The 21,147-nt window shown below is 38.8% G+C and overlaps 1 protein-coding gene across 2 annotated transcripts in view; it reads left to right on the top strand.

Moving 5' to 3' along the window:
• LOC130920195 (neuronal acetylcholine receptor subunit alpha-7-like) overlaps positions 1-21,147 on the top strand; it is a 79,206-nt gene that overhangs the window by 6,311 nt on the left and 51,748 nt on the right. For both annotated transcript variants that reach the window (XM_057843188.1, XM_057843187.1), the window contains exon 2: positions 10,286-10,425. In XM_057843188.1, coding sequence (XP_057699171.1) covers positions 10,286-10,425 — 140 coding nt within the window. The remainder of the gene's footprint in view (positions 1-10,285; positions 10,426-21,147) is intronic.

Genomic DNA, 21,147 nt, shown 5'->3' with positions numbered 1-21,147 from the left:
ACACAGTATTTTTGCCAAAGTTGCAATAAATTCTATTGTGATTGCTCTCTCCTCATAGCGACTTTCCATTTCAGCATCACTGATGCCTTTTTGTGTATTTAAAAAAAAAAACTGAAAATAAATGATCACAACATAAATTCAGTATCGGCTTATTTACTTACGAAAATCTGACTCAGCAGAAATGATACATTCAGGTAAGGAAAAAAGGAACAATTCTTCCAATTCTACCGTGAGAACAATGGATTTGCGTACCAGCTTTCTTCTTTTCTTTTCTTTTTTTTTTTAAACTTTAGTTTAATCATCCCTCCATCTGTCTGGGCCATCATTTATCCATTGGCACGCATACAACCAAATATTTCCTCTCAATTTGAAACTGTCACAACAGAGCAGTGAATAACCGTAATATCTCTTCAGCTGTAATTGTGGGACATAAAAGGGAAATTATTGAACATATACTTTACCATTCCTTGTACACACAGTTTAAACAATGGATGACCAACCATTTCAGGAATTCTGTCTTAGAGCAAGCCATTCTAAATGCTGCTTCACAGTGAGATTAAGGTGTTAATTTGCATAATAACTGGTCCACACAAAATTTGGGGATAAAGTAGCTATTTTTTATGAACGGTAATTAGGTATAGGCTACACTTAAATGCTATTGTATTGAATGCAATTATATTAAATCCACCAGAATCCCCACTAACCAACAAAAATCTTTATGAATCACCTGCAGGCCATCTGTTTGTAATTCAGGCAGCGCAAGGACATTTTTTATTGTTGCTATGTTCTTCTGGTAAAATGTGATGTGCGTTTTTATCTGCTGATGACCCTTGAGTACAGAGTTATATGGCAATATAAATTTATTTAACAATCACCAAGATAATTAAAGCAATAGTCTAGAACAACATCTGATGCCTCAGTCTCAAAGAGTGCAGTCCTAGGAACAGCTGAGATACTATGCAGAACTCCCAGCCTCTGGTAGAGGACCCAAGCTTGACGATGACACAGATACCACCCCACGCGGGTGAAGGGGTTTTATTTATTTATTATATCATTAAACACTCATGTCGTTAAACAGCACTTTTGCATTCCCATAATCTTAAAAGGTTTATTATTCATCTGGAAAAAATAATGAAGTGGAGTTGAGTTTTATCCTTATTAATGCAGTAGTACTCAACACATTGTTTTGGATGAAAAAACAACCCCAACCCCAAGGTTGGTTTGTCTTTGATTATGATTATCAAAACAAATTTTCACAGGTCAGGTATGGAACCCCAAAAGGGTCAAAATTAAAGAAATAAAAACAACATTTTGAAATAAACTCAATTTTGATCAATAACAGACCCTTAAAGTAACACTATGTAACTTTTCAACCTTTATAAAATAGTTTCATAACATTTGTAATAATATGTCGACTGATAACTAGTTGAATGACCTCTTTTATATCTTGAAGGGGTCTGTATGGCTTACACCGACAATAATTAACTTTGAGGAGGGTGGCAGGAACCCTGCCACACAAAAAAAAAAACTGCAAATGTGCTGACTGCTTTACACCATATGTCACTTCCTGCTTTTCCCATTAATTATAAAGACGGAAGTCGATGCGAACGCTTTCGCGCAAATTTTGCGAAGATGGGAGAGCAACAAAAGAGACAAAAAGTTTTGTCCGAGGAGTAAAAAGGGAGGCTACTAGGATACTGGATTCAAAACCTTATTACTACTAATCCTTCACACAGCTGCTGGAAACATAAATGTTGTTTAATCCCTCTGCAGGTGACCGGGAGATGGATTAAACAACATTTATGATTGATTGATGATTTCACAACACTGAGACCTGCGTTCTCATGGGAAACGCAGCGCTGGTCCTCAAAGAAAACGCAGTCTTCCTTAAAGTGCCTGTGACACGAAAAAGTATGTTTATTTCATAATACACGCGGTATTTTATGCCCCTGAATGATATGGACCACTTGGATGTGTGTGGAAGCGATCGCTATTTTTATTTAGTTTTTTGAATCCCGCGCCATGAAAATGAGTGACTTCCGGCTTCGGTCTTGCATTGAGGAGGAGGGCGCTGTGACGTGTTCGGTAGAAGACGTCCTCTTCACGCTACAGTATACTGTTGTGTATGAGGACGAAGGATTCAGCTGATTTTGCGGATTAATACATTTATTTTTCGCATCACGCCAGCCAAACGGCTGCAGAAAAATCATTCTGTATGAGGGAGAGGCGTATGCGCCTTTTTGGAGTTTCAAAAGGTTCCCATTCACCGTGGATATTGGCCAAGCCCTACTACTGTGGGACCGTTGGACTTACGAGGAAGTGAGTAAACATCTTGTTTTGTATTATGTCAAATACGAATACAGCGATTACAAAGTAAACACTACAAACTTCCTTTAAATTAATGACTACTTACGTTTGATCATTGATAGGCATGTAAAAAGCTCTCCTAATGCTCATTAGCAGCAGCACGTTAGCTGCACAACAACTCCAGCCACCCTCCTCCGGGAACGAACTGTAAATTGCTCTCCGCCGGGCGGTTTGCCGATCCGCGAAGACAATCGACAACCGGGTCGTCATGTCAAATAATCCAGGCTAGTTATGTGTGGTTTTCCGCTTCGAAGACTTTGAAACATCACTCGGTCCGGGTTAGCATGTCGGCTAGCTGTCACGCCTTCTGGTTTGTTCTCCGAAGCCGGGGAAGGGAAATGACATATGTCAAATTTAGGTGTCATAAAATATCGTTCGGGAGGTGCGACAGTAAAGGTGAAGTCGACAGTTTTGACCATTTGCCATGTCGCACTGAATAAATGCATTTTTATCATTTCATATTCCATTCAGCACAAGACTGTTATTTGTCATGACCATGCCATTTATTTAGCAATTGGGGAAAATACTTGGATAAAAAGAATATCCTGTAAAAATATTGAAGTAAAGAGACAGAAACAATGACATTTTGCTGCTCTCTTCGTCGCGTTTTCCCCGTTGTGAATAGTTCCCCCTTGACGGGCTGACTGGTCCTTCTCAAGCCATTTATATAGCTATTGGGGAAAAATACTTGGATAGAAAGAAGATCCTGTAAAAATATTGGAGTAGAGAGACTGAAACAATGACATTTTGCGGCTCTCTTCGTCGCGTTTTCCTCGTTCTGAATAATTCCCCCTCAATGGGCTGAACAGTAAAACCGATGAGCCCAGTCTACCGCTGACGTCATCCACCTGTTGGGGACGCTAAAGCCCTATAATGGTAGACGTGGCTAACCGGCAGTTTAAAAGACTAATTTCTCGTCATCTGTGCTTTGCTAAATTGTTGTATATAGTCAAATCGTCTCAAAATATGATTCTAATTCACATAATAATGCCATTTAAGACTTTTTTTCTCATGTCGTATGCTCTTTAAGGCAAAACACTACCGCTTTTGTCCACTGGCGTCGCTAAAATCGATCAAAACTGAAACGTTACAAAGTGTTGCTTTGAATTGTAAATACTAACGCAGCTAGCCAGATTGATTGACAGCACACGCTTAATTGTGCTGAAAAACGACGTTATGAAATAAAAAGGCCATTGTGGAAAAAGACATTGTGAAAAATGCTTTTTATAATGTAAAATCTCATTGTGTTGAAAAACACTATTATGAAATAAAAAGGCTATTGGGAAAAAGACATTTACCATTATGAAATTAAAAAAAGAATACTTTGTGAAAAATGCTTTTTATCATGTAAAATCTTTTTCATAATATTACCTTATTTAACAATTTAAGGGCCGTATTACACAATTTGTCTGTTATTTATCAAACTGGTATATATTTCAAAATGGTTTTATTTCATTTTGACCCTTTTGGGGCTCCATAGTCATGAACCTGAAACAAAATGGACTGATAAAGATGAAATCTTGATACAAATTAAATATATCATTATATGCAGTAGATAGATTTTTAATAAGCTACCACAATGTTTGGACTATAAGCCGAACCCACCAAATTTGACAAGAAAACTTGTTTGTTTGAATTTGTTCACATTTAGGATAAGCATCAATGGACTATCAGGCTCAGGTATTCACATTGGATAATACTGGATATTTACAAAAAAAGAGATATTAAGCCCATAAGCCTGTAAAAATCCAGAAAATATACTATATTTGAGAAATAAGATTCATTCATTCATTCAGAATTCAAAGCAGGGCGGGGTAAAAAGTGACTTTTAGTCAAAAACTAGGGGGTATATTTGTGCATCGTATGACAAATTTATTTTTGCTTTTATTGTTGTTGTTATTGTTAAAGTTGTTATATTTGTTGTTGTTTTAAAACAAGGCCGTTAAAAAAATCATTACAACTAACTACTATATATTACCCAGATTGCTTCGCATTAATGCAGTACTTCTCAAATAGTGGGGCGCGCCCCCCTGGGGGGCGCAGAGCGATGCCAGGGGGGGCACATGTGTCCTCGGGGAACATGCTTTTTTCTTTTTTTTTTTTTGCCGGACTGGAATAAAGTGTACTTGCACATCCACTCAGTGGGTGGCAGTGGCGCTCTCATTTTCAGAGTGCGTGCAGTATTTTTGAACTAAGGAAGAGCACTCAGCACACAGAAAACAGATATGAAGAGCAGTGCGCCGCCGCCGTTTTCGAAAGCCGTTTTCCGACCGGACTCACTCACGCAGCGATCCACTGTCTTGTCCGGTTCTCACGTCGCCGCCCGAGAAGTGCCATTTTCGGCTTGGGATCGTCACGACGACCGCCCTCACCTACGGTTCTACCTCGGCCGCCGAGAATGCGCTTTTTTCATGCCGTTTGCCTTTTAGCTTTGACTTTTAATACAGTGGGGTGATGAGGAAAGACTACTTTTTACTGTGTCTGAAAATAATTATAGCGGACTGCCAGAAGCCAAATCAATTAAGACGCCACTTAAAGACATTCGACCCCAATCTCACTGATAAGCCGCTTGACTGTTTTTCAGCGAAAACGTGCCGAATATTGCCAACAATAGTCCTGCTTTGTCAGTGTTATATCAGTAAACCAGTGAGCATTGTTAGCATGCTGATTGCAAAATGACTCCACACCATTGCAAAGGAGGTATTACTGAGCGTGAGCAGCAAAAATAAAAGCTGTCCTTCTGTCCAAGGACACTCTTTTTTTTCCTTTATTCATTTTTGTTTTTTCGGTCAAATTTTTTGGCATATTGTCCTCATGAGTAAATGTTTCTAATCAATTTGAATTTGTTATTATTTACGGATTTTATTACATTTTATTTTTCTGTATCAAATGGTCAAAAATACCTTGAGTGTATTTTTACAGTTTGAATGTGACTTTTTTTTTTTTAAATTAATTAATTTAATTCGGGCAAATTGATGCACGTCAAGTCTTCTCTGTTACAAACAAAATAATGTTAATAAAGTTATACTTTATTATAATTTGATCTGTTACTTTTTTTCTTTATTAGAAAAAAAGGACACAATGATAGGCAGATGCGTATTTATAATAGTAATTTTATAGACGAATAATACTATTTACAGTGGCGGCGGAGAGTTTGGGGGGGCGCGAAACATTTACGTCTTGCTTGGGGGGGCGTAACAGAAAATAATTGAGAAGCACTGCATTAATGGATGAGCACAAAGGTTTTCTGATGCCTGTCACTGCTAGTCATGAAAGCACAAGAATAGTAAGACAAATCTAACAATAACAAACCAAACTCGTTAAAGTTCAGTCATAGACTTCATAATAACATATTATGAAGTCTATGGTTCAGTAAAAAAAGATAAAACCCACACCGCTCTACTGTCTTTGGATTCAGTTGTCAGCACCATGAAAAAAGACGTTGCCGCATCTCTGTGACCGGCAAAATGATAACAAATATTTTGCTAGTATTCATTAGTTGCTACTGACACAAATGCACACCGGTTAATGTATAAAATGTACTGAATATAAAGAGTATAGCCAGTGGAGTTACCAGATACTTCAAACCAATGTGCTGTCTGCTCCTGGTTTATAGTTCAGACAGGGCTCAAAGTTAAAATGTTAGGGCACTTGCCCGAGAGAGAGAGAGAGAGACTTGACCAAGTGCCCTAAATTTTTTTGCTTACCCCCTTGGGCCAAGAACACCCAAATTTTTGCTTACCTGTGGCAAATGTTGCCTCAAGTAAGCAACATTTGTCTGATGCTTGACACTTGTTCTTAAGGTGGTTTTGGGGTGCTGAATCCAAATCTGACTTTTCTGTTCTAGTTGTTCAAGGCTACCCCTAACCCCCTTGTTTTCCAAATCAAGAGTAAAATGTTTTGTGCCTTGCAAAGCAATATTTTTAACCAAGTTTCTATACAGCTGGATCTTAGTAGTCCAAGTAAAGTAGTCCAAGAGTAACAATATGTTATGCACTGCCTTCAGCAGTGTTGATTTATGTTCTTTCACAACCTGTTGAATTTTGGTGGGTTCCCTTTTGTTACTCTGTGTACAACATGTCAGTCTTGTCTTGCCTTCCCCTTAATCATCCGAGTGCCCACACCCATGCATCATTAGCCCTAGTCCTTATATGTCCCTCTTGTTACTTGTCTAGTGTCAGTGCGTCATTCTTGTGAAAGAAGCTGCAGGAAGCCAAGCGCTGTCTTCAGTTAAGTTTGTCTTTGTCATGTTTTTTTTTGTTCCAAGTATACATTGCTGAAGATTTTTTGTTGTTATTATGTTTTCTGTTGGACTTTGAAGTCTGAATCTCTCCCATCATCTCGTGCATTTGAGTCCAGCCGTGTGTACCCCCCAACGTGACACAATAGCAACAAAGCAAAGCAAAATTTTCCATATTATGCCATGTTTTTTCTACTCAAATACGGACACCGGAGAGCAACAATAAGGAAAATATACCTAAAAACTATTCAGCCATGACAAGCTAATGCCAGAAAAATACATAGAACTATGCAAAGGACTGAATCGTTAAACTGGTATTTGGTGGAGAACAGTGCTAAATTTGTAAATCATAAGGTGCCGGAATGCAAAGTACATATAACAGAGCAGGGATGACAAGACAGGCGCAGGTCCCGGACCATACACAGAAAATGGTGCTGAAAACAACACACAAATGCCCACTTGCCATCCTATGGGACTTATAAGCCTCAATTTCAGATAATATCCATGGTATAAATGTTATGACTAGGGATGGGAATCGAAATCCGATTCCAATTCCGAACCGGTTCCTAGTGTGTCGAGGCCTCGACATCACAATGAAAAAGCCTTAACGATCCCTTTAACGATTCCTAAAGACGCGTATTGCATCGTGACCTGTCTTGTTGTCCAGACGCATCAAACTAGCATGGCGCCAAGAACCACTCGCTCCAAAGTTTGGCTACACTTCACCAGGAAAGAGGGTGAAAATGAAAGGCTACGATGGTTTAGCACGAGCATTGCAGCTGTAAACATAACAACGACAGCACGTAGGTTCAAACGCTCAAAAGTGTGTATTCACTTCACGAGGAAAAATTACAACAAAGCGACTTGCAGTCATTGCAACGTGGAGATAACGGCATCGGGAGGGAATACGACTGTACTGTCCTCACCGAGACGCTAAGGCTCAGTCCTGGCTATACAGCTAGCTGAACTCCCAAATGACGATGCAGAAGACGTTTGTATAATTTGCTGACTTTATTCAACCATCACTTGAAGAGTGAAACTAAAAATAGAAATGAAACAAATCAATTTCGTCCCCAATAACAAACAGGTTCGCATCAACGTAAATCAGCGATGATTAGCTGCTAATACAATATTAACACAAACAGTTAGCATGCGTTCGCTAGCATTAGCACATCGTTCAAACCACCGCACAACTGGATTTGAGTGTCTGATCGCGAGTGGAAACACACAACAACACAAAAGATGATATATACAGGCGTTGCCTCTAGATAGTTTACAAACATTAAAAAAGAACGTAGGCTCGTAGCAGTGTTTCCCCTTTCTCACTAACTTGCTCACTCGCTTGGATGCGGCACTTCTTCTTCGCGTGTAAGCGCACTCTTCTTCACATGAGCCCTTCTTCGCGTGAGGAAGCGCAAGGGCGCCCCCACTTGAGCGTGAAAGCACCATAAAAACTAAAAGGCATGCATTTCAATATAATGCTAAATAATACACTTTAACTGTTGAAGTGTAATATCCCCAAAAACATTTGGTCCGGCCCCCTGAACGATTTTTTTTTTTCTCCAATAGTGTTATTTATTTCCTAGCTTTTTTCTGTGAAGAACCCAGAAAGGGTTATTTGATTATTATTTATTTAATTAATAGTGTTATTATTATATTATATTATGTTATATTATTATTTTTATTTTATTTAATTTTGTTCCATGAAGAATCCAGAAAGGGTTGTTTGATTGTGGCTTTCTGAAAAACGATACATTTTTACATTTAGGCACTCCTGCAAATCGTCACACCTTTTTTGTTACAAACTGACCCTGGCCCCTCATCAGAGAAGGTAAAAGTTATGTGGCCCTCACAAGAAAAAGTTTGAGGACCCTTGCTTAACACATATTGCCAAAGGCAGAACAACGACCTATATGCCAATATATACCAATATTTTTTATTTCTATTAGAAAAATGTTTCAGTAAAATGTTACACATTCTTGTGTATTTGCCACTTATTGCCACCGTTAACATTGAGGCTTTGGGCCTCTTTTGGCCTCGTTGTGTGTTTGTAAGGTTGTGACTTCTGATTAATCAAACTCAATGCCAATCAAAACGTTTGTTGTTCTTTTCCCCCCAAATTAGAATCGATAAGAGAATCGATAAAGAATCGAATCATTAAGCAATATCGATAATGGAATCGGAATTGTAAAAATCGTATCAATTCCCATCCCTAGTTATGCAAACAATGTACAATTATTTAGGCTATACTCTGCACAGCACGGGCAATTGCCCACATAATCACAGGTGGGATTTACAGTACACAATCAGCAATTAGTTTCTCAACAGCTCTAACTTGTAAAACATAAAAAAAAATAAAAATAAAAAAAATCAGGGATTACAATAAACAACACAAACCCATTATTATGAGAGTTTTATCCGCCCGTCTTCTCTGGCCCCAAATTTCCCACCGCCTTACAAATTGTGCAGCCCAAACCTGAATTTCCCATGAGGGTACTGGCCTGTTGCTCCGGCTGTTGGTGGTCCACCTGGCTGACTGCTGGCGCTGTAGCTGGCCTCCACTCCGGGTGGCGCTGAACCTGACCAGCTGCTGCCACGGTAGCAGCCTCCTGCCCCGGCTTGGCTGGCTGGCCGTGAAACTGGCTAGCTGCTGCAGCACTAGCCTCCTGCTGCACCCGGTCCTGCCTGAATGATCGCTGCAGCTGCCCTCATTGCCGGTTGCTTTTCTGACTCATTTTGGACAATATTCCTTCTTTTTGAAAAAAGACAGTACAGTAAATGCAACTGTCTTTTTGGCATGTTGAAATACCGTTTGATCCTGGCTGCCTGCTCCCCAGATACCGCAAATTTCCAGTTTTTTTTTTTCAATGTCAGAGGCGTGATTTGTTTGTCCAGCTTTTCAGTCCATCAACAAATCTTCGACTCTTTCAAATAGCATTAAATTTTTATAAACAACATGCAATTCTTGGGATTTGTTCTGTAAATGAATTTATGCATATTATTATTTTATTTTATACAATTTTTAAAAACGTTTTTATATTATTATTATTTTCCATACACGAGAGGTGCCGGATCTGCCCAAATAAGTCCCGGAACACAGGGAGGTCAAAATCAAGAGGTGTTGGATCTTGTTCCGACAGGATCCGTCACAAATTAACACCCGGTGGAGAATAAAAGAATCTGCACAAAAATCATTTCCGGCAGTCATTTAACATATTACACATTATTCTCAGAAATAGTAATGCCTTATAGTACTTTATTACTCCCTGCAGAGACTAAATTGTAATATTACTAGTCATATTACTTGTTAAAATTTTACAATTTTCTAATTACTCTGAAATTGTTTGCGTTGTGTAAGTCTAAATATTATTTGAGGACTGTTACTGTCTGGAGTTTCTCGTTAACATTACCCTTTGAAATGCTTCCCATCCTCTTATCTACATATATCCTGATTTAGCTTGTTCAAATCCTTGTGATTGGCAGCAGGCCGTTTTAGCCAGGGTATTCTGACATTCGTTCTTTCGCACCACTTAATCAAATCGTCCTCCTGTCCCTCACTGTGTTAGTTTCAGGGAGGAGCCCAGGAGGGAGGTGGCCCTCTTATTATTTGTTATCATTTTCTTTCCAACAATACTGTTGCAAATGCCATTGAATTAACCGTGCTCTTTACTGTTGCAGGCTGTCATGGTGGAGTTTATCAGAGGAAGTTGTACCGGGACCTGATGGTCAACTATAACAGATTGGAACGGCCTGTCCAAAACGACTCTGCACCCATCGTGGTGGAACTTGGTCTCACTTTGCTACAGATCATCGATGTGGTGAGTGTGTTTTTTTGCTGCGTATTCGCAGAAAGAAAAGGTAGATGCATTTGATAGGATGAAGATGAACAGTGGAACTTCTCTAGCCAACCTATGTATACATTCAGTATTTCTTAAACAAAGAATGTCTAATAGGAAAGAATGGAGATTAAAGAACATATCCTTTCTAGTGTCAAACTGTCATATTTATAAGTGATTACTTACTGTAAAGTATACATTTGATGATGTGTGATGAATGTGATCACAAGCAAAGGACAAGTGTGACATCTTTGTCTATTTTATACAGTTTATTCAAGAGAATTTGACTTGAGGTTAGTAACATGATAATCAAAACGCCTTTTTCTGTATGGCGTTGAGTGACTGAAAAATTGCACATAATTAAAAAAAAAAGCTCTCTATTGCAATCTATTGCAGGCAATCATGGACAAAAGGCGATTCATGGGAGACAATGCATGGGGATGGGCAAATGTAAACATGTTGTCAACGATGATTGTAGCTTCCAAAATGACATCGCAGGGCACTTTATTGCTTTTGCAATGCCAAATGCCGTGAAAACTAAAAGACGTACAAAATAAAGCTTAGACACTTAAACAAAAAGGCAACATGTTAAACAGAAACTGAAGCTTACCTCCTGGCCGCCTGCCACTTTGGAGGCCCTGGGCATGCTAACACGAACTCGTGTGCATACAAAGCTTTACAAAACAATAATACAATTGATAACAGTTACAAACACGTTGCAACATACAGAAATATAACAGAAATACCTTGTGCAGCTAGCTCCTGTTTATTTCTATGCAGCTGGCCAACTCTGCTGCTGCGAGTGGGTTAATGAAAGTGCTTTGTGTCTGGGCGGGAGCAGGTCTCGCTGTAACTCACACCACGCAAATCTCGCGAGACTAGTGGTAACCAAAGCAATTACTGTGTCCAATATTAACAAACAAATAATTCTAACATGAATTACCGTAATTTCTGGACTATTGGGCGCCCCTGATTACAAGCCTCACCCAGTACATTTTTAAAGGAAAAACCATTTTGTACATACATAAGCCTCTCCTGGCTATAAGCCGCGTGTGCCCACTTAGTAACATGAGATATTGACAAAGAAATACACACAGTTTTCAAAATTTTAATAATACACCTTCACTTTTCGTTCCAAACAGCGCCAGCAAACACGGCAGTTATATAGCAGCGGCACGGAAGTTAAAAAGCATCAGCACGGCAGTACAGCACAAATTGGGCTGGTTATTAAAAACAGAAAAGTCTTTGTTAGCAATCTTCATCTTCCTCCTGTGCACTCAAACCATGGAAGTCTTCACCCTCAGTGTCGGATATGAAGATGCTCAGATACACTTCGCCACGCACCTACTCAGTCTCTCCTTCGCCTTCAATGTCTCCCATAATGAGGCAAATGCACTCCTGAGCCCGTGCGGTCCTCTTCGGCACGCAGCAGACTGGCCCCTCGAAACCCGTTGGTGATGGTGGACTTCTTTCACACTGCTTCATGCTGCCAGGCTCCCCTGGCATACCTGTGCGATAGCTGCTCTTCGCATGAGGCAAGTCTTGGCAAACGATCTCTTGCCGCAAGGCGTCGAAACTTCCCATACAACTCAGATGGCCAATTTAAATGTTTCTAGCGTTCTCCATGATGCAGATCTGCCAATTCTACTCATGCACAAAGACAAGGGTCCGCCACCTCTATTCATGCACAACGTACAAAGTTAAACCACCGGTCATAGTGCAAACAAGCGTCTTCTTCGACACTTATATTCCACGTGTCTCACTCCCACATTCCATGCTCGAGCGCCCCGGGCGGCCGTGAGAAAAATGCACAAAATGGCCGCATCATTGCACACGCCGCAAAATGGGGGAAAAAAAGTAGCGGCTTGTAGTCCGGAAATTACGGTAAGCAACTTTCAATAAATACTGTATTCTTTTAACTCTTAACAAACTACTAAAACATTACTTTAATACAAGAACCATTTCTTAACATATACATACATATGATATCTTTTTTTTTTTTTTTTCTTTATCGTAGCATTGACAGCCATGTTTCTTAAGAATGTAGAGTAGCTCAGTGTTTGGGCCATTTTTTCCATGGTGCATTATGTAATTACAAAAGAAATCACAGCTAAGTAAAAGCTGTCCTCTGCTTTCGACACATATGTGCTTTAGGAGGATTTTCTGTCACATCTCGTAAAACGTTTTGGCTTTCTTTGCCTGATCTTATTCCAAACTTGTCAAACATGAATGCAGGGCTTATGGCTTCCCTCGAGCATCAATTACTTTTTTTGTTTTTAAAGCGAAACATACTGACTTGCTTTTAATAGTGGATGTCTTGCCTCTTTTTTGCATGACCAAAATGTCTCCTTTACATTGAAAATGTTTGCTATGTTCCCTACTTAAAGGGGATCATGATACAGGGTGACCACCCCAAAAACGGGAACCTTTTAACAATCCAGTAAAACCAAGCGCGGTGTAGGAAAATATATCATTCATATTAATTGAAACCTTAAAACATGCCATTTAAGAAACATTAATGGAGTTTTCATTTAAAAATGATGTCCTTACAAATACAAGGAAACTGTTACACCGGTTATGAAATCTTTGAACTGGCTTCCAGTGAGTCAAAGGATAGACTGTAAAATACTACTGCTTGTTTAGAAAGCACTTAATGGCCTTGGAGCAAAATATATGCTTGATTTGTTTGACCCCTATGCAGCATGTAGACCCCTAAGGTGGTCTGGAACCGGTCTCCTGTATGTTCCAAGAACCAAGCAGGGTGAGGCAGCATTTAATTACTATGCTCCTCACCTCTGGAACAAGTTACGTGAAGGTCTGAAGTATGCACAAACTGTTAGCTTCTTTAAATCAGGGCTAAAAACGCTATTGTTTACAACAGCATATTCACAATAGTCTACATATTTCAAATTTCAATAAAAAGCAAAAGCTGTTTTTTCTTCTTCCCACTCCCTTTCGAGTGCAAATACTGTAATTAGTTGAATTATAATTTATTTCTTTGTCTTGTGCATGCTTGAAATAAAAAAGCTTCATCATCATCATCATCATCATCATCATCAATGTTTTTTACTCTCTTTAATTTCCATTTCTGATTTCAATTTTCTTTTTTTTTTTAATTCTCTTGATGATTTAAGAAGATTTTTATGTATAATCTTATTTCCTGTTTCAATTGTCTTTGTTTTTAACTTTCTTTTTGATTTAATGTGATTTTTACGAATAATTTTATCTATGTTTGGTAATCTTCATGTAATGTAAAGCACTTTGAATTGCCTTGTGTTGAATTGTGCTATACAAATAAATTTGCCTTGCCTTAACATGGTGATATAACATGGGTCGCGATGCAGAAATCGTAGACATCAGGGTGTGGTCGAGACTTTCTTTTATTATACAGTGCCTTGCAAAAGTATTCGGCCCCCTTGAACCTTGCAACCTTTCGCCACATTTCAGGCTTCAAACATAAAGATATAAAATTTTAATTTTTTGTCAAGAATCAACAACAAGTGGGACACAATCGTGAAGTGGAACAAAATTTATTGGATAATTTAAACTTTTTTAACAAATAAAAAACTGAAAAGTGGGGCGTGCAATATTATTCGGCCCCCTTGCGTTAATACTTTGTAGCGCCACCTTTTGCTCCAATTACAGCTGCAAGTCGCTTGGGTATGTTTCTATCAGTTTTGCACATCGAGAGACTGACATTTTTGCCCATTCTTCCTTGCAAACAGCTCTAGCTCAGTGAGGTTGGATGGAGAGTGTTTGTGAACAGCAGTCTTCAGCTCTTTCCACAGATTCTCGATTGGATTTAGGTCTGGACTTTGACTTGGCCATTCTAACACCTGGATACGTTTATTTTTTAACCTTTCCATTGTAGATTTGGCTTTATGTTTTGGATCATTGTCCTGTTGGAAGATAAATCTCCGTCCCAGTCTCAGGTCTTGTGCAGATACCAACAGGTTTTCTTCCAGAATGTTCCTGTATTTGGCTGCATCCATCTTCCCGTCAATTTTAACCATCTTCCCTGTCCCTGCTGAAGAAAAGCAGGCCCAAACCATGATGCTGCCACCACTGTTTGACAGTGGGGATGGTGTGTTCAGGGTGATGAGCTGTGTTGCTTTTACGCCAAACATATCGTTTTGCATTGTGGCCAAAAAGTTAAATTTTGGTTTCATTTGACCAGAGCACCTTCTTCCACATGTTTGGTGTGTCTCCCAGGTGGCTTGTGGCAAACTTTAAACCAGACTTTTTATGGATATCTTTGAGAAATGGCTTTCTTCTTGCCACTCTTCCATAAAGGCCAGATTTGTGCAGTGTACGACTGATTGTTGTCCTATGGACAGACTCTCCCACCTCAGCTGTAGATCTCTGCAGTTCATCCAGAATGATCATGGGCCTCTTGGCTGCATCTCTGATCAGTTTTCTCCTTGTTTGAGAAGAAAGTTTGGAAGGACGGCCGGGTCTTGGTAGATTTGCAGTGGTCTGATGCTCCTTCCATTTATATATGATGGCTTGCACAGTGCTCCTTGAGATGTTTAAAGCTTGGGAAATCTTTTTGTATCCAAATCCGGCTTTAAACTTCTCCACAACAGTATCTCGGACCTGCCTGGTGTGTTCCTTGGTTTTCATAATGCTCTCTGCACTTTAAACAGAACCCTGAGACTATCACAGAGCAGGCACATTTATACGGAGACTTGATTACACACACGTGGATTCTATTTATCATCATCGGTCATTTAGGACAACATTAGATCATTCAGAGATCCTCACTTAACTTCTGGAGTGAGTTTGCTGCACTGAAAGTAAAGGGGCCGAATAATATTGCACGCCCCACTTTTCAGTTTTTTATTTGTTAAAAAAGTTTAAATTATCCAATAAATGTTGTTCCACTTCACGATTGTGTCCCACTTGTTGTTGATTCTTGACAAAAAAATTAAATTTCATATCTTTATGTTTGAAGCCTGAAATGTGGCGAAAGGTTGCAAGATTCAAGGGGGCCGAATACTTTTGCAAGGCACTGTATATTTACTCTTAACCGTTTTCTTTTTTTCCAATTCTTTTTTTGTTTGGATCAATTATTTATCATCTAAAATATCGGTGAAAATGCGACAGTAGCAAAAAAAAAAAAAAAAAAGAAAAAAAAAAAAAGAATTCAATTGAGCGATAGTGACGAGGTAGATATCCATGAGCTATTTACAGACACTAGTTTTTTCATTCCCACGTAATTTGTTTAAAAGTTGAAAATATGCGAGTTTAAATTTTTTTCAACTAAATATTGGACATCAATCTCCTCTCTTCTAACTCTTCTGCGGAAAACTCAGGAATTTCAAAGCAAAGCATTTTGTAAAGACTTGCCTTAAAATGGTGCCCTCCTGCATGAATGCATTCTTGAAATCTGCTGTTGACCACTGTTAATAAAATGGGGATTTTTGCATCTTGGCAGACATAAGCAAGTGGCAGCACTGCGAGACAGTAACCTTGAGCAAGTAAAACTATGTGCCATTTTAGTAACCATGGTGAATTTAGGATAGCATTCACAGTATCCCAGCTCAGATGAGGAATCAATGAGGAATCTTAACAGCAGATTTCAAGAATGCATACATACAGGAGGACTCCGTCCGTCCGTCCGTCCGTCCGTCCGTCCGTCCGTCCCACCCAGACTTCCCTCTCGCCAGCCACTTCAACCAGCTCCTGTTGTGAGCCAGTCCGGCAATACATGTACAGTATACATACTTTATGTTTGTCTTTAAATTGTGTGTTCACTCATGCAAACATTTTGTGGAATGTTGACAACACTAAAAGTGTGAGAAGTGCCTGATTTAAGGACTTTGCGTTTTGGTAGCTCTCATTGTTTTCAATATTGAACATTTGAGAGAGCACCACAAGCACAAAATGAAGTTTGAAATGATGTACTGTAAATGTAAGTTGGACCAAAAAAAAAAAAAACGACAACAGACACCTTACTCTGTTGCTGAACAACCATCACTATTCGTCAGTTAATGAATCACATTGTGAGTGATAAACTGATGCTTTTGCATATGCTCCTTCTGAACATGTTAAATATGCTCCTACTAAACATGCTAAATGAACTGCGCAACAATTTTGCCCATTTGTGTGTGAGTGTTAGTCCATATATGCGTAACGTGATCCTGCCTCGTAACATAACATGGCCTATGATCCTTCCATATGGTACGCTGTAGAAATCGAACAAGGAACTAGGGCAGCTTGATGCCATCACTAGCTTCATCATCAGGACAGACTTGGTGGGAGGAGAGTGGAAATGGTCACCCTGCCTCAAGTATATCACAGTATACTATAGAGTTTTTAAATGCAGTTTTAATTGAGTTAGATCAAAATTATTTCTTGAATTCGATTTCAGACAAAACATTTGAACTACTTACTACTATGATAAAACTAACAATATCACAGTGTATTTACAGATTTACTATATGGCACAATTTAACAAAAAAGCAACTTTATTTCGTTTATTGAGCATATTTGAAACAAAATAAAATAAAAATATGAACAAAGTAGGGCTTTTCCGATCATGTTTTTTTGCTCCCGATCCGATACCGATTGTTTTAGTTTGACTATCTGCGGATCCCGATATTTCCCGATCTGATTGCTTTTTTTTGCTCCCGATTCAATTCCAATCATTCCCGATAATTTTTCCCGATCATATACATTTTGGCAATGCATTAAGAAAAAAATGAATAAGACTCGGACGAATATATACATTCAACATACAGTACATAAGTACTGTATTTGTTTATTATGACAATAAATCCTCAAGATGGCATTTACATTATTAACATTCTATCTGTGAGAGGGATCCACGGATAGAAAGACTTGTAATTCTTAAAGGATGAATGTGACTTTGTATATTGTGACTAAATATTGCCATTTAGTGTATTTGTTGAGCTTTCAGTAAATGATACTGTAGCCATTTAACTGTTCTGCCCTAATGCATGATGGGAAGTGCAACCATGACTGTGCGTAGTGGCACCAATTGATATATCTTCTCTGCGTTGGGAAATAACATAGGGTGTTAAGAAAAAGATCAATTACTACTTAGATCAATTACTACCTTTCTTCCCCACATTGCTTCTCACGATATTTCTAATTGATGAGAGAGGGATTGTAAGGCTTTAGCCAATTAAAAAAAGGCTCCAAAGACTGCCAAAATTCACTCTACTCATTTTACGCTGCCTTTTAGCTCTATATACGGGTAAAACGGCGCCTTTATAGATTGAACGTGACAATGCGTGTGTGGGTCGTGCAGCGCATGCGTTAATTGCGTAAAATATTTTAACGTGATTAAAAAAAAAAAATAAAAAAAATACCGCCGTTAACGCGATCAATTTGATAGCCCTACTTTAAGCCAAAACTAAAGACTCTGGATGAGTGTAAGACATTTTGTCTGTAACGTTAATTACAATTAGAAAACGATTTAATTAAAAAATAGATATATTAAAAAAAGGCATGTCCGATATTTTTTTGCCGATTCCGATACTTTGAAAATGACGTGATCGGACCCAATCGATCGCCATCCCGATCGATCGGGACATCTTTAGAACAAAGGATTACAGGATTCCATAATCGATTTAGAAAACAATTACCCGGAATTTTTGGACTATAAGGCGCACCTGACTATGAGCTGCCAGCCACCAAATTTGACACAAAAACAGCATTTTTTTTTTTATAGATATGCCACACCGGACTATAGGCCGCAGCTTTCCTTGTATTATGAGATATTTACACCAAAGGTTATTAACCGGTAACACTTTATTTGACAGCAGCGTCATATGACTGTCATAAGATGGTCATAATGATGACATGACACTGTCATGGGCATTAATGAATGGTGTCATTTAGTGTCATCTGGCAAATTATCTCACTTTTAAATTGATGTGAAAAATCCAAGCTGGAAATGGAGTTAGTGACACAATTTGCCGGATGACACTTAATGACAGCTGTCATAAACATTCATTAATGCCCATCACAGTGTCATGTCATAATCACGACGGTCTTAGTCTTATGACGCTGCTGTTGAATAAAGTGTTACCTATTAACCCAAATGAATCAACAAATAAGCTACACTGGACTAAAAGCCGCAGGATTCAAAATGAGGCAAGGCAAGGCAAGGCAAATTTATTTATATAGCACAATTCAACACAAGGCAATTCAAAGTGCTTTACATCACATGAAGACCATAAAAATCACATTTAAATCAACACAACGTAAAAACCAAGACAAAAGATTGCATTTAATCACAGATTAAAAATAAATAAATAAAAATAAAACAAAAATAAAAATAAAGCAAAAACTACTACTACTAATAATCATTGAAATCAGCAAAAGAGATAAGCACAAGAGGAATAGAAGGCAGGTAGATTGAAATATATAGACAGTTATGGATATGCAGTGCTAAACAAAAGCGTTTTTAGCCCTGATTTAAAAGAGCTAACAGTTTGAGCATACTTCAGACGTTCGGGTAACTTGTTCCAGAGGTGAGGAGCATAATAACTAAATGCTGCCTCACCCTGCTTGGTTCTTGTTCTTGGAACATGCAGAAGACCCGTTCCAGACGACCTTAGGGGTCTAGATGTCTCATAGGAATCTAACAAGTCAAGCATGTATTTTGGTCCAAGGTCATTAAGTGTTTTGTAGACGAGCAGTAGTATTTTATAGTCTATCCTTTGACTCACTGGAAGCCAGTGTAGCGATTTCAAAACCGGTGTAATGTGGTCCAGCTTCCTCGTATTTGTGAGGACTCTGGCTGCAGCATTCTGTACTAGCTGCAGCTTCCTGACTGATTTTTTATCAAGACCTGTAAATATACCGTTGCAGTAGTCCAATCTGCTGAAAATGAATGCATGCATAAGTTTTTCCATGTCTTGTTGAGTCAGAAGCCCCTTAATTCTGGTTATATTTTTTAGGTGGTAATAAGCGGATTTTGTGACGGACTTTAGATGGCTATCAAATTTTAGGTCTGAGTCAATAATTACGCCAAGGTTTCTGACTTGATTTGTAGCTGTAAGAGACATTGTGCTAAGTTGGCTGCTTATCTTTGACCTTTCCTTTTTTGGCCCAAAAATGATCACCTCTGTCTTCTCCACATTTAACTGGAGAAAATTTTGGCACATCCATTCATTGATTTGATGAATGCATTTACTCAGGGAGACTAAGGGACTATAATCATGTGGGGACACAGAAATGTACAGTTGTGTGTCATCTGCATAGGTGTGATAGGAGATGTCATACTGTTCCATTATCTGAGCTAACGGAAGCATATAGATGTTAAATAAGAGTGGTCCAAGAATTGACCCTTGAGGGACTCCAAACGTGAATTTGGTTCGTTCTGACTGATAGTTTCCAATTGACACAAAGAAATCCCTATCATGTACATTGGATGTGAACCACTGAAGAATAGTGTCAGTAAGCCCTACCCACTGTTCCAATCTGCTGAGTAGTATGTTGTGATCAACCGTGTCAAATGCAGCGCTGAGATCCAATAGTAGCAGAACAGATGATTTGCCTGCATCGGTATTCCGACGAATATCATTTAGGACTTTGATAAGCACGGTCTCGGTGCTGTGTTGTGGCCGAAATCCAGACTGAAATGAGTTAAAAAGATTGTTTTGGATCATAAAAGTCTGGATCTGTTTAAACAACCCTTTCGATAATTTTCCCCAGGAATGTCAGATTTGATATTGGCCTGTAATTACTAATGGTTGAGGCATCCAGATTAGGTTTTTTTAGGAGAGGTTTTATTACTGCAGTTTTTAAAGTCTGAGGAAACTCTCCTGTTTGGAGGGAAGTATTTATAATCTGAAGTATGTCTGGGGCTATGCAATGAAAAACAGTTTTAAAAAAGTTTGAAGGAAGGATGTCAAGGCAGCATGTTGTGGGCTTTAATTTTGACACAATTTTTGTTAAAGTGGCATAGTCCAAGAGGCTAAACTGTCTAAGATTGACGTGGGGGACATTTTGGGAGGCATTTAGTGTAACATTTGTTAATCCGGAGTTGCACACAGTCTGTCTAATCTTTAGTACTTTGTGTGTAAAGAATGCTGCGAAATTATTACAGGACACCTCAGATGCCAATTCCTGAGGTATTGATGCTTGTGGGTTTGTCAGTTTGTCAACAACAGAAAATAGTGTGCGAGTATTGTTGGTGTTTCTACTAAGGATCTCTGAAAAATATGATTGTCTAGCATTTTTCAGTTCCTGGTTGTATTTGCGAAGACTCTCTTTGTAGATATCATAAAAAAACTAGGAGTTTGTATTTTCGCTATCTGCGTTCTGCTCGTCTACAAACTTGCTTTTGTTTTATAGCTAGTATGGCATTTCTCCAGGGTGACCTCTTCTTTCTTGACAAAGTTTTTGTCTTAATCGGGGCAATAGTGTCCATTACAGTCATCACACTGGAACTGAAACTATTTACAAGTTCTTCCACTGGAGCTATTGTAGGGGTTAATGATGAGGCATAGGCCTGTGTGAATAACGCACATGTGTTTTCACTTATGTAACGCTTCCTAATCACCTCTGTTTCCCTTTTCAGAGGATGGACAGGGGTGGTCATTTTAAACATAATGCAGTAGTGATCAGACAGAGCAACATCATTCACTGTGACCTCAGAGATGTTAAGACCTTTGGATATTATTAAGTCCTGTATGTGCCCTCTGTTATGTGTTGGAACTGTGACAT

This window comes from Corythoichthys intestinalis, chromosome 8, assembly GCF_030265065.1.
Source record: "Corythoichthys intestinalis isolate RoL2023-P3 chromosome 8, ASM3026506v1, whole genome shotgun sequence".
NCBI classification, from domain to species: domain Eukaryota; kingdom Metazoa; phylum Chordata; class Actinopteri; order Syngnathiformes; family Syngnathidae; genus Corythoichthys; species Corythoichthys intestinalis.
The sequence above is the reverse complement of the archived record's forward strand: the minus strand, read 5'-3'. Positions and strand labels throughout refer to the sequence as shown.